This window comes from Leguminivora glycinivorella, chromosome 2 (assembly GCF_023078275.1).
Source record: "Leguminivora glycinivorella isolate SPB_JAAS2020 chromosome 2, LegGlyc_1.1, whole genome shotgun sequence".
Taxonomy (NCBI): Eukaryota; Metazoa; Arthropoda; class Insecta; order Lepidoptera; family Tortricidae; genus Leguminivora; species Leguminivora glycinivorella.
Window position 1 is genome coordinate 6,891,340 of NC_062972.1, and position 13,459 is coordinate 6,904,798.

General features: G+C 37.9%; 1 protein-coding gene across 1 annotated transcript; it reads right to left on the bottom strand.

The window, feature by feature from the left end:
* Window positions 1-9,064: 9,064 nt before the first annotated feature.
* Window positions 9,065-11,859, bottom strand: LOC125241635 (heterogeneous nuclear ribonucleoprotein 87F-like). Its single transcript, XM_048150204.1, has 6 exons — window positions 11,690-11,859; window positions 11,237-11,460; window positions 10,715-10,959; window positions 10,350-10,481; window positions 9,888-10,216; window positions 9,065-9,592 (listed from the first exon to the last, which is right to left on the bottom strand). Exons 1-5 carry the CDS (start codon window positions 11,720-11,722, stop codon window positions 9,894-9,896), a joined length of 957 nt encoding a protein of 318 aa, XP_048006161.1. The 5' UTR covers window positions 11,723-11,859; the 3' UTR covers window positions 9,065-9,592; window positions 9,888-9,893.
* Window positions 11,860-13,459: the final 1,600 nt, after the last annotated feature.

Sequence of the window (13,459 nt, forward strand, 5' to 3'; positions counted from 1 at the left end):
AAATTATAAAAAATAGTTTATTTACGTTCAATTTGAGCTCTTTCCAACGATACCCCACTTGACCTAGTAACTTGAAATTTACAGTTTGCCCCCCTTTCATTTCGGCCATTTTCTACAATTAAAATTAATATATTTAAAAAAATTATACTTTCTATTTGTAGAGGTTTACAATGTTCACAACTATTCCAAATTTCAAGTTGATAGCATTAGTAGTTCTAGAGATATTTAGGAATGTGACAGACGGACAGACAGACGGACAGAGTCGCACCATAAGGGTTCCTGTTGTACCTTTTTGGTACGGAACCCTAAAAAGAGTGATATAGTAAGGTAGATAAATATAGAATTATTTGATGTGCTATACGTGTAAATAGCATGTGTAGTTAGAAGAATATCTTGGTGGTTCTGCTGGGAAGAAGCTCTGTAGCAGAACCACTTTGAAATTAGATTTACACAAAAACTAGGCATATAGATTTTTTCTAAATGGCCCTAGAATTTCATAGAAATCTTATAGACATTTTCTGATGTTTATGTTTCCGAAAGACAATGTGGTTCTGCCGGAGAGCACGACGTATATTATGGCCTACCCATAATAAAGGTATATATTTTACTAATATATCTATGGGTATAATGGTGGAATAAAAAAAAACACGTTTATTTTTTATACTTTTTATTTATATTTTTACACAAAAATAAAAGCAGAATGTGAACCAGTCACCGTTTTCGGACCCTAATGTATTTTTAACAAAACGGATACATGGCGTGTCAGACTGCCAGATCAACGGGAATGAGAGGTCATTAACCCTTAACTGTATATACGTCAGCACCGTTATGTCCGTTATAGAATACATCAAGGTCGCTGTGATCGTAGGTATGTGCCGTTTCGACGCATATCAAAATTAAATTAGTTCTTAACATTCAAAATAAACAGATATTTTATTCCTTAGGAAACTGCTCAAATATCCATTGTAATTCGTGTTGAAGTTTGATATGCGTCGATTCGTATTCAAGATTCAACCGAAAACAATACTCACCTGAAGATGATAGATCACTGGCCGATCGACATGACCCCAGTCCCTCCCGCAGTCCATGGAAAATAAAATTTAACGAATTAGAAATAAAATAATAGGAAAACCCTACCACATGGCCCTCAATTATTCCTTACGTGTCGTCGAACTTTTTTTTATAACCATGATTTTTATCTGACAAGCGATATTAATGAATTCCCCTATTCTTGTTATCTTATACTTTTAAACGAGCAATTCTTGTATATTTATTTATTTATTTATTTATTTATATATATATTTATTTACACTGACGATCTCGGAAACCGCTCTAACGATTTCGCAGAAATTTGTTATGTGGGGGTTTTTGGGGGTGAAAAATCGGTCTAACTTATCCTTAGGTCCCGGAAAACGCGAATTTTCGAGTTTTCGTGCGTTTTTCTTCGCGCGCCATCTCGTGTGCAGTAGTTGTACTGTTAAGACAGAATTTTTTCGGTCGATGTAAGTACTATTTATTGCAAACACTAGATGGCGACACAGGTCAAGGCTAAAACGAATAGAAAATACACTATTTGAGTTTTTGTGGCGAAATGCGCGCCATCTCGTGTGCAGTAGGTGTGTTGTTAAGGCTGAGAATTCTTTCGCTCGATGTAGGTACTATTCATTTTTAAACTAGATGGCGACACATGTCAAGGATACGAAACAGAACCGAGCGAAGCTCGGTTGCCCAGAATTAATACTTTTAATCGGTGCGCGGTAGTGCGATTTCAACAAGTTCTACGCTGCTGCTAATACCTATGTATTATCTAATATTGTGTTTATACAAACCTTTATTTTCACAACGGAAATGTTACAAAAAAACTGACGCTTAGCGGTAAATTTATCTTCGCACAGTTCCTATCCATTCACAAAGTACCTACCTACTTACGCCGCCGCGCATCCAAAAAATAATGACAAATCTGTGCCACCTAAAATTACCGTTCGGTCCGGTATATGAATAACGTTCAGATTCTAGGATTGCAATTCGGTGTAACTAATGCCATCTTTACATTCTTCCAAATTAGTAAGCTTATTTCAGGTTGGTGACTCGTGACTCGATTGTTTACTTGTTTGGAAAATGCAGCGCCCATTCCATTTCATAACGTTTCTGTGAGGATGACACGAGAGTCGTGTCATCAAGGGTTTTTTTGTGTGGTGTATGACACGTGAGGAGTGTCATTTTAAAATCGACAAGTTTTTCGCCGCCACGGCGTAATGTTTTCGAAAATGGAACTCTCAACGAGTCGGTTAACTTGCTTTTTAGGCGAAGTATCACATATGTTCACGCTAACATAAGAAAAGGTAATCCACAATGCCAGAGGTTACCTGAAGTTCGGCATATTTCGTCAAGGAGCCTTTGGGAAAATAAAAGTTGTTTGAGGAATTGTTAGCAGTTCTATTCTGTAAGCCCAATTAGTCATTTGACTTCTATAAAAGTAGGTCATTTACGCATGCGCCTAAACATAATTTAATTGATTGAAGCTTTAGCTCGATTGCATTCAGCAATGTAAATTTACGGGATGATTTTAAAACTTTTTATTCAATTAGCAATCCATACTAATATTATAAATAGGAAAGTGTGTGTGTTTGTTTGTCCGTCTTTCACAGCGAAACGGAGCGACGAATTGGCGTGATTTTAAGAAGATTTTAAGTGGAGGTAGTTGAAGGGATGGAAAGTGACATAGGCTACTTTTTATCACGCGAGCGAAGCCGCGGGCTAAAGCTAGTATACAATATATTTTAAAATTCTGACCGAAAATAGTAAAATTAAAACGTGGTAACATTGTAGTGTCATCCCTTTCAAATCAGTGTGAGAAAACTGACGGCACTACGAGGTTGCCACTATTTACTGTTTTTGGTCAGACTGTATATTACGGCCCAATATGACCCAATGAATAAATACCAAAATGAAGTAGCATTAGGCCATCGGGCAACTCGGGGTGCGTAAAAATGTGTGGTTTTTGTTTATGGATTGGTGGATTCGATTCCTGCTGAGGTATAATTCATGGTGTTCTCCCTCTTTTTATTATGGCTTCACTTCATGTCACGTACATAATTTATTTTTCCCCTCACTATCTCGGAAACACGTGTTTTGTCCTTTAATACCAGCGGGTAATAACGCATTTTATCCACTAGCTGATAAAAGTAGGTGAATCTAGTAATAAAGATGATTTACCACCTGTGGAACTACTGGAAGCAGTGATAAACGCATTTTGTGCGTTGTAGTTTCCTCGCTACAGTGAGGGGAAAAGTTTTGTGTTACACTCGGGTGCAAATGTATTTTACTTCTCGTGTGTTAAAAAAAACTCGCAAGTTCAGGAATCTAACTATATAATCCTTTCACTTGCTCGTATTTCTCAATTCCACACTCGGCGTCAAAATACAACTTTGCCCCCTTGTACAACAAATAACTATTACTTTGTATAATGACCAGGTAAATTACCGGCACTAGCGTGCGTCAAATATGCAGTAGCTATTTTTTTAAACAATTTAAATTTAATAAATGGGATAGACACACGTTAATGAGTTGGCCTTGACGTCATATAAAGTTAGTTCCATATTAACAAATCGTTTTACAATTCTTAATCTGATTAGACCAGAAGGAAAGTAGCCTGTTGTAAAAGGCGCAGTAGTAACTGGCAGTTTGTATCTCCATCAGTTTTTACAATAATAAGTATTATTTCGTGTGCTACTCTGCGGCGGCGCCACCATAATGAAATTCAACTAATTATATGTTAAAATGATGTTCGTAAGACGTACAGTATGTACGTATAATTTTATGACTGTACCTATAGCGGGAAACGAAATAATGGGCTTTTATTGTGGCGCCGCTGCAGAGGATGCTCTGCAGCGGCGCCACTCAGTTCTCATAGATAGATATGACATCATCTACTTTTTTCTCATGGAAATTGATGTACCAATGCTGTTTATTATGTACGTATTGAAAAAATCACTATAACTTAGTAAATTTATGTACTTTCAGTAATTCCGCATTCCGCCTGAACGGTATGAGCTAGTATGTAAGGAGGTGTACCTACGGGTAAGCGAGAGGGAGATATGTTCCTTCCCGCTCGCTCCCGCGCTCGGCGCGTTTCGTTCTAGGTTTCAATAATTATTATTAAATTTATGCCCCTGTTGTACACTTTGCTTTTTACTTCGATTGCGAGGAATTAATTATATTTTTCTCGGCAATTTACACCACGAAATTGTCGTAAAGCGAAAGAACATAATAGGTACATAAGATAACCAATTCCCGCCAACTTTTTTTTCAACATGTGATCAGAGTTTCAGACGCTTGGTTTTTTGCCAAGTCAAAAATTTTTTAAACGATAAGTAATCGAATCCTATTTTATTTAATTTACTTAATTTAATGACAGAAAATACGGAATTCTAATAAATTATAGCAAAAATAAAATAACCTATCAAAGTTTTGTCACCTACACAATTTTATTGCTCAATAAAATTGTGCAATATGTTTTAACTGTTTGTCTCTTGAGACCGATTACCTTAGTCTTAGGCCGGCACGGCAACAGACAGTCTTAAAATTCATAATCTTAAAAAACAAGAGTGTGTGTGGACTAGGGCTTCCAAATACCGGACCTTATCCAATACCGGTATTCATTCCGGTATTGGCGATTTCAATTCCGGGATCCCGGTATTGAAATCGGGAAAATATAAAAACCAAGTAATTTGCTTAAAATAACAAATTTTATTCAAAATCTCGTTACTTTTCATGCGTGTTATATACTACAGCGGAATCTTGCCAATCCGACTTAGTGAGGTGTCAAATCGATTACATTTCCAACTTCATAAGTTTCGATTTCAACCCAAACGGTTCGCAAACTTATGTGGCCAAGTCCGTTCAACTTCTATTGTTTTTAAGTATACATAGTTCAAAGGGCTACGCCCTGTGCTCTTTATTTTTGTTATGAGTCCTCAGTCCCAAGTACGCAGTATAAAAGCAAACGGGAAAGAGCGCCAGATCTCTACTCAGGTGATTCTGTAAGTTAGATATCGCCGCCATATCGGACATTTCACAAGAAGACGCGGCTATAGCAAACCATGTTTTCTGCCAAATCGATCTCTTTAAGCTCGTGCGGAATAGAACCTTTTACATTTTAATAATAACAAGCCTTTGCATATATAACCAGATGGTTCAAACGGCATCCTTGCGACACTTACGTTTGTGGCTGTACAGCCCAATTCGATAGAGGATCCCTCGTCCGCACACACGGCAGGTGTATGCTCCCCCAGATGAGCGGGGTTTAGAGGCTTGCTCGTGACGCCTCATGCGTTTATCATTCAAGGAGGAGAACCAGGCATTGTCGTGCTTGGATTGAACGTCATGGACAACACGGCGCCACGTGGTTCGGTCTTCGGCCAGTCGTTGCCACGGGTCGCATGGAATATCAAATGTGACCATGTCACGCTTCACGCAATCTTTAAAGCGCAGCGTTGGCCGTCCGACCGGTCTTTTTGCATCTACAACATCTCCCAGCGTGGCAAACGAGTCCGCTCCATTCGATACACATGCCCGAGCCACCTCAATCGCCTCTTCTTTAGTATGGCTGTGATACTAGTATCACTGCCGCAAGCTGCTGTGGCTCATTCATGCTGTGTTACATTTTATAGTCAGTGTTAATGGTGTAGTTGTGCTGTAGGTTTAACTATAATATCACTTTATTAAATAACAAGCATTAAGAAGCATTTCTCGATTATAGTTTCATCATTGACTTTTGAAATTAGAACATGAGATGATTTTTAGGGTTCCGTAGCCAAAATGGCAAAAACGGAACCCTTATAGTTTCGTCATGTCCGTCTGTCCGTCTGTCCGTCTGTCCGTCTGTCCGTCTGTCACAGCCGATTTACTCGGAAACTATAAGTACTACAGTGATGAAATTTGATGGGAATATGTGTTGTATGAACCGCTACAAAATTATGACACTAAATAGTAAAAAAAAAAAGAATTGGGGTGGGGCCCCCATACATGTAACTGAGGGATGAAAATTTTTTTTTCGATGTACATACCCGTGTGGGGTATCAATGGAAAGGTCTTTTAAAATGATATAAAGTTTTCTAAAAAACATTTTTCTTAAAGTGAACGGTTTTTGAGATATCAGCTCTCAAAGTCGTAAAAAGTATGTCCCCCCCCCCTCTATTTTTATAACTACGGGGTATAAAATTCTAAAAAAAATAGAGGTGATGCATGCTAATTAACTCTTTCAACGATTTTTGGTTTGATCAAAGTATCTCTTATAGTTTTTGAGATAGGTTGATTTAACTGTAATTTTGGTTAAGTTATTGGTTTATTATATTTGCTGCTACGGAACCCTTTGTGCGCGAGCCCGACTCGCACTTGGCCGGTTTTTTTTTTTAGAAACACATTGTAATCAATATCTGTGGTACAATTTAGTGGTATTTTTGTATTTCGTGGCGCTAGAGGCGCTAATGCACTAATAAAATAAATCCGCCAAATCATTGAACAATTAGCCAAAAAAGCTGAATTGTCCGACATAGATTATCAAAAATCACATTAAGAAATAATCTATGGAATCACACATTACTTTGCGGAAATCCATGATAATCAAAATCAAAAAGATTATCCGCGGAATAGGAACACTTAATTTACGGATTAGAAAAGTATTTTTCTTGATTTTGATAGTTAAGGAGTGATTTCCCAATTTCGGTACTAAGTATAGGGAATGTTATGTACGGCAAAGTTTTGAGCTAGATAGAGTTCAACACACTAACGCACACGCATAGTAAAAATAGAGTAGCTACGGTATACGTTAGTTCGTATGCATAACCAATTTTTTGAAAAGTTATATCTATGATATAGATGCATCAAGGCGATTTGTTTACAGAGGATTTGTGTTCTGTTGCAACTACGTTTGATGTGTTGCTCCTCTGTCACACTTACGTGCGAATTCACAAGTGCGACAAATGTGTCAAAAAATGTTCGCGGCCGACCCTCCTCAATGAATGCTTTTGACACGTATCTTTAATTCTTTATCTAGCTAATCATCGAAAAAACAATCATTTTCATACAAATATTGCAAAAACACCAAATATTGTCAAATCGAAAAACGAGAGCAAGAAAAATTTACAAATAGAAATAGAAATAATTTATTATGAATAACATAAGTGTACATTGGTTTTTCTTAAAGAGAGGGATGATTTATGCCTCAAATCGAAAAACGAAAGCAAGCTAATTATTTTAATTATAAATAAACAAAGAAGATTTACAGCGTGTAGTAACCATCGTGATGCACAATAAAATTTAACGATGCAGAAATTTTGATGAGTGATTTACGTTCATTTGGTAGTTACAAAAAATACCGGGATCCCGGTATTACTAAATTAAATACAGGTATTGAAATGTGCCCAAAAAAAGGCGGGATCCCGTGATACCGGGATCCCGGTATTGGAAGCCCTAGTGTGGACGGTCGCGAAATTGTATGGAACTCCGTGCACTCGATCTGATTTTTGTACTGATTATGGCTTCCCACAGACAGTCTTAAAAATTCATAATCTTAAAAAAAAATTGTATGCAAATTGACACTGACAGATCTGTCAGTGTCTTGTCAGTGTCAGTTTGAACTGTCAGATTGCATACAAGTTTTTTTTTAAGATTATGAATTTTTAAGACTGTCTGTGGGAAGCCTATGACTTTATCAAATTATGAATTTTAAGACTGTCTGTTGCCGTGCCGGCCTAAGACTAAGGTAATCGGTCTCAAGAGACAAACAGTTAAAACATATTGCACAATTTTATTGAGCAATAAAATTGTGTAGGTGACAAAACTTTGATAGGTTATTTTATTTTTGCTATAATTTATTAGAATTCCGTATTTTCTGTCATTAAATTAAGTAAATTAAATAAAATAGGATTCGATTACTTATCGTTTAAAAAAATTTTGACTTGGCAAAAAACCAAGCGTCTGAAACTCTGATCACATGTTGAAAAAAAAGTTGGCGGGAATTAGTTATCTTATTATTTTTATTATTTATTATTTGGAGAACCAACAGCTTACAATTCAGGATAGATAATATAACCCTAGTAACAAACAGCCAATTATAGGTTCCCACCAGTAGTAACAGGTTATCAAACAAAGTTAGTAACAGGTTATCAAACTTATGTACCTATTATGTTCTTTCGCTTTACGACAATTTCGTGGTGTAAATTGCCGAGAAAAATATAATTAATTCCTCGCAATCGAAGTAAAAAGCAAAGTGTACAACAGGGGCATAAATTTAATAATAATTATTGAAACCTAGAACGAAACGCGCCGAGCGCGGGAGCGAGCGGGAAGGAACATATCTCCCTCTCGCTTACCCGTAAGTACACCTCCTTACATACTAGCTCATACCGTTCAGGCGGAATGCGGAATTACTGAAAGTACATAAATTTACTAAGTTATAGTGATTTTTTCAATACGTACATAATAAACAGCATTGGTACATCAATTTCCATGAGAAAAAAGTAGATGATGTCATATCTATCTATGAGAACTGAGTGGCGCCGCTGCAGAGCATCCTCTGCAGCGGCGCCACAATAAAAGCCCATTATTTCGTTTCCCGCTATAGGTACAGTCATAAAATTATACGTACATACTGTACGTCTTACGAACATCATTTTAACATATAATTAGTTGAATTTCATTATGGTGGCGCCGCCGCAGAGTAGCACACATTATTTCCCGTCGGCTAAAGCATTTTTTTTTAGTTTGACCAATAACTTTCCGTACCACCCGAGCTACATCAGCTACAGGTGAACAGAGCATAGATTTGAGGAGTGCTTGTTACTCTAGGTTAATTGTTTTTTCGGAATGTACCTAACTACCAGTTCTTTCGGTGCTAATAGCAATACCTACGTCATTCATGAACGCCTCCAATGCTACGTCGATAGATTCCTTCCAAGTTGAGACACCTATGACTTTATTCAGGTTACAAGTTCTCGCATTTTTAATCTTAAATAAAAAATAAATAAAAAGGAATATTTACAGATCTAAAGAAACAACCCTACAGTTTGTATTAAATTTTATTTTACATTAAATTAACCTACAGATTTAATTATATGCCTATATTTTCATTTAACAGCTAATTGAGAACTTAATACTGAGTAAAAGTCAGGAAAAATAGTCTGATTCATGATTCTTTATAGTCTATGTCAAATAAAATTAATTGATCTCATACACCTAGCATCTACTAAAAAGGGAGTTCTTACATTATCCTAGATTGTACTTTATTACTGTAAAAAATGTAATTCTAATTCATTTTACATAGCTATTTCCTTAAAAGTATGTCACGGTAAGTACCTAAGTACTACAATAAATAGAAGACCAACTTACAAAGATCAGTACACATTTTAAAATATTCTAATTCATAAGTCTATGAATGAGACAAGAACTCCAGCTAATTTCTAAGGTTTTCCTGACGGCTTCTCCTAGGTGGTCTCGCGTGTGGACCATGAGGTGTGTAACTAGTGCTCCGGAGCGTACTGCCTACACTAGCACGGTTAACACTGCTTTACTAGTGTACTTAGCACGAAACCTAGAGATTGAAAAAATCTTTAATCAGTCATAAATAAACATACTAACACTACCAGCATAGCATTATCATTGGAACCATTTGCCAAAATAGACAAGAGTGACTAACTATTCCTAAGCTTCATATGTTAATGCTATGTAAGGTTTCAGTGAAACAAATTTAACCTGTTAATTCTGACAAAAACTATTTAAATCCTATTTAGTTTTGAATTAAATAGTTAGGTTTAGATTTTAATAGTGGGTAATTTGATAGTGAGTATTATGACGAATGATAAAGTTCAATATGAAAAAATACATACCTGTATTTAAAAGCGGCCTCCTCTTCCTTGGCCACCACCATAGTTGCCGCCGCCATAGCCACCTCCACTGCTACCACCTCCACCACCCTGGTTCATGTTGTATGGTGTAGTACGATTGTTACTGTACTGCTGATTTCTTGTGGGGCCTCCGCTGTAGCTTTGTTGGCCATAGTTGCCAAAGTCTTGGTTTCCACCCCAGCTACCCCCTCCGCGTTGGTTGCCGCCGCCTCCGTAACCACCACCCCCCTGGTTTCCTCCCCATCCTCCTCCCTGATTGTTATCCCAGGGATTAGAGTTATTCCATCCTCCCTGATTGTTACCATAGCCTCCTAGAACACACAAAATATTTAAATTACTACATATTTACTTCTTGAAACTATAGAATATGAAATTGAAATGAATATTGAAATGATTGAAAAAACGAATATTGAAATGAAGAATGCCAAAGCAAGGAATACATACCTCCATTACCCCAGTTGTCATTTCTGCCTTGGCCTTGCCTGCCACCACCACCACCTCTTTGGTCAGACCCATCCTTGGGCAATGCTTTTTTAACATCCAATTGTTTACCACCAATTTTGTGAGGGACATTTACTGTAAAGAAGAAAAAAGTATTTAGGAATGTAATGAAGACAATCACTAAATAATGATGATTCTATGACAATGTACATTGATTTGCGTACCGGACATACCATTTAAATCAGTAGACAAGTATAGCTTATAATCAATGGTTGATCTCCACAATTAGAGAAGCCAGACCTAGATATATAATCCATCCTGGGGCAAGATTGTGGGTTATTTTTTTATGAAATATGACAAACACTTACGGCAAACTTTATCCACAGGGTCATAGTCATCAAATTCCACAAATCCGAAGCCACGCTTCTTGCCAGTCGCTTTGTCGGTGACAATGCTAACATTCTGTACAGTTCCGTAACTCGAGAAGTATTCTCGTAGTTGTTCCTCATCATGGTCATCCTTAATGCCACCAATAAACAGTTTCTTAACAGTGGCACCGGCTTCAGGATTTTTAATATCTTGGCGAGCAACCGCGCGCTTTGTCTCAACCACCCTGTAACAATGGACGCGTGGAAGTGAATAACAGTTACAACACAATTAACACAAACCCTATTCTAATAGTTTTTAAAGTAAAATGCTTTTGTTGAATTTGTCGACCTCACTGAAAATGCCACGTGCACATTTTACACGGAACATTCACCAAGTGTTGTCTTGTGTTTTTTGCAGCATAAAACGATATAAAAGGTAGAAAAACCGTTTATATAGCTGGACTGCATTATCTAGAACAATACTACAATAACTACTTAGAAGTACAAAAAAGCCATAGATACCTTCCGTCGATACGATGGGGCCGGTTGTTTTGCGCGTCGTCTACCATATGAGCTTTCGAGTAAGTAATGAAACCGAATCCACGGGACCTCTTGGTCTTGGGGTCCTTCATGACGACAACGTCGACTATTTCCCCCCATTTTTCAAAATGACTCTTCAAAGATTCGTCCGACGTACGGTAGTTCAGACCACCGATGAAGATTTTTCGGTGAACTTCTGGCTCATCCTGAAAGTAGGACGCGCGTTCAACAAAATGGCGGACATGGTCGGCGTGGTTTAGTATTGAACAGATTGAGATTCAGGTGATTCTACACAAAATTATTCACGAAATGACTACGGGTAGTTACAGAAATTAACACAATAAAACAGGTAATAGTCTTAACAGACACAAGAAAATAATCCATTATAACGTAGCCCCGTCAGATATAAATAGATACATTATAAATTATACTTACAAAACCGTCATCTCCGTTTTGTTGCGGCCTCATTTTGATGCTAAATATAACTTTACGAGAAACTGTTAATCTAAATTTTAAGCTTAATGAATCTAAAACACAAATAACAACTTTTCGGCGTTCTCAACACGACCACCTCGGACCGACGCCACGCCAAAAAGAAAAGAAAATGGTGGACTTCGAAAGCGGTCGATCGATCGCGACGCACCTCCGCACGTCCGGCCTGCGTGGCTTGGGGGTTGCCACATTATATCAAAATATACAATTTTAGGGAAATTTGGTGATAAATTTTCCCCGCAAAATAAGTATCGTATGTATTAAAGTGCGAAATAGATTTATATTATTCATAATTTTAGAATATCGTGTTAGTTTAAATCAATATATATATTATTCATTTAATCACTTACGACGACTTCACGATTTCGCTTTTCGATTCTCGCCAAGATGGCGAAATAACATCAGCTGATCGAGTTTAACTGTAAATAATTTATCTATGCCATCATATTGGATTTACCTGTTTTTCCATTTCTTTTTGTTGTAAAATTATTTTACGATTTCCAAATATAATAATTATAATCTCAATATAACAAATTAATATTTTCATTCCACACAGGAGCAATAAATAACACTGTGTAATGCCGATGGAGCCTTGCAAGTTCGCGTTTCGCGCCTCCTTTGAAGCGGGTGGAAAAACCAACAAAAAGCGCGAAAGCGAAGCCGCGAATTAGCTGTGTATCGAAACCACACTCGCGTTCGCTCCATCCTGTGTGGGTGGAGGGCGCTTTAAGATCGATTTCGATTATGGAAATGACTAATACTAAAGGCTGGCGTCCACTAGTCGAAATTCATTAATTCGCCTTCAGCATTTATTATGAAACTACGTCCTGAGTGCGTCCATTGGCAACGCGTCGAATCGAATTCACTGTTCATAGTAAATGTATGGATGGAGGACTCGATTCGTATCCGCGTAAAGCCTGGCGTCCACTAATGATCGAGGCGCGTCGAATCTAGTCCTTATACATTTTGAATGGGATTCGACGAGGCTCGATTCCGCCATATAGACGCGGCGCGGGCTTTAGACTGTGCACACTTATGTGCAGCGGTGTGGGGAGCGTGCGGTAAAAGCGGTACGGATACGATGCGTAACTGCGATTCCGTACCGTCGCCGTTTTTTAAGCAGCGGTGTGGTCGCACCTTTATGTAGGCTTGTGCCGTTTCGTTCGTTGATCGGAGCGCTCCGATCTCGTTCAATCGCTCCCACGAACTAGTTCGCTCTTTTAGGTCTTTTGCTCATTTAGTTCAGCCAGACCAGCGACCACTGAGGTCGGAAAGATCAGAACGAATGGGACCGAATAGTGTCAAAATGATACGAATAGTCCACAGATAGTAACATTCCGGGCCGAAAGGTAACCGAAGTTTAATATGAATACTTGTCTTTATTTGTTGCTCTGCTAAGTAGCTCTCGCTCTCGGTCGGCGCAGTCACACATTCGTTCTCGATCCAAACCGCTCGCGCTCGCCGATCCTATACTGAACTAAATGAGCAAAGACCGATTCTCAGACCACGGAAAGATTCAGTTCATTTCGGTCATTGATGGGATTTTATTCCTAACAGTTCATAGTTCGTGAACGACACAAGCCTACCTTTATGAGACTGCGTCCATTAAGGCGGAGTCTTTCCTCTCTCTGGAATCGAGTTCTTTCCCGTATTTTTCTCAAAAACTGTTCAACCTATCAAGTTCAAAATAATTTTCCTATGAAGGTTTTATAA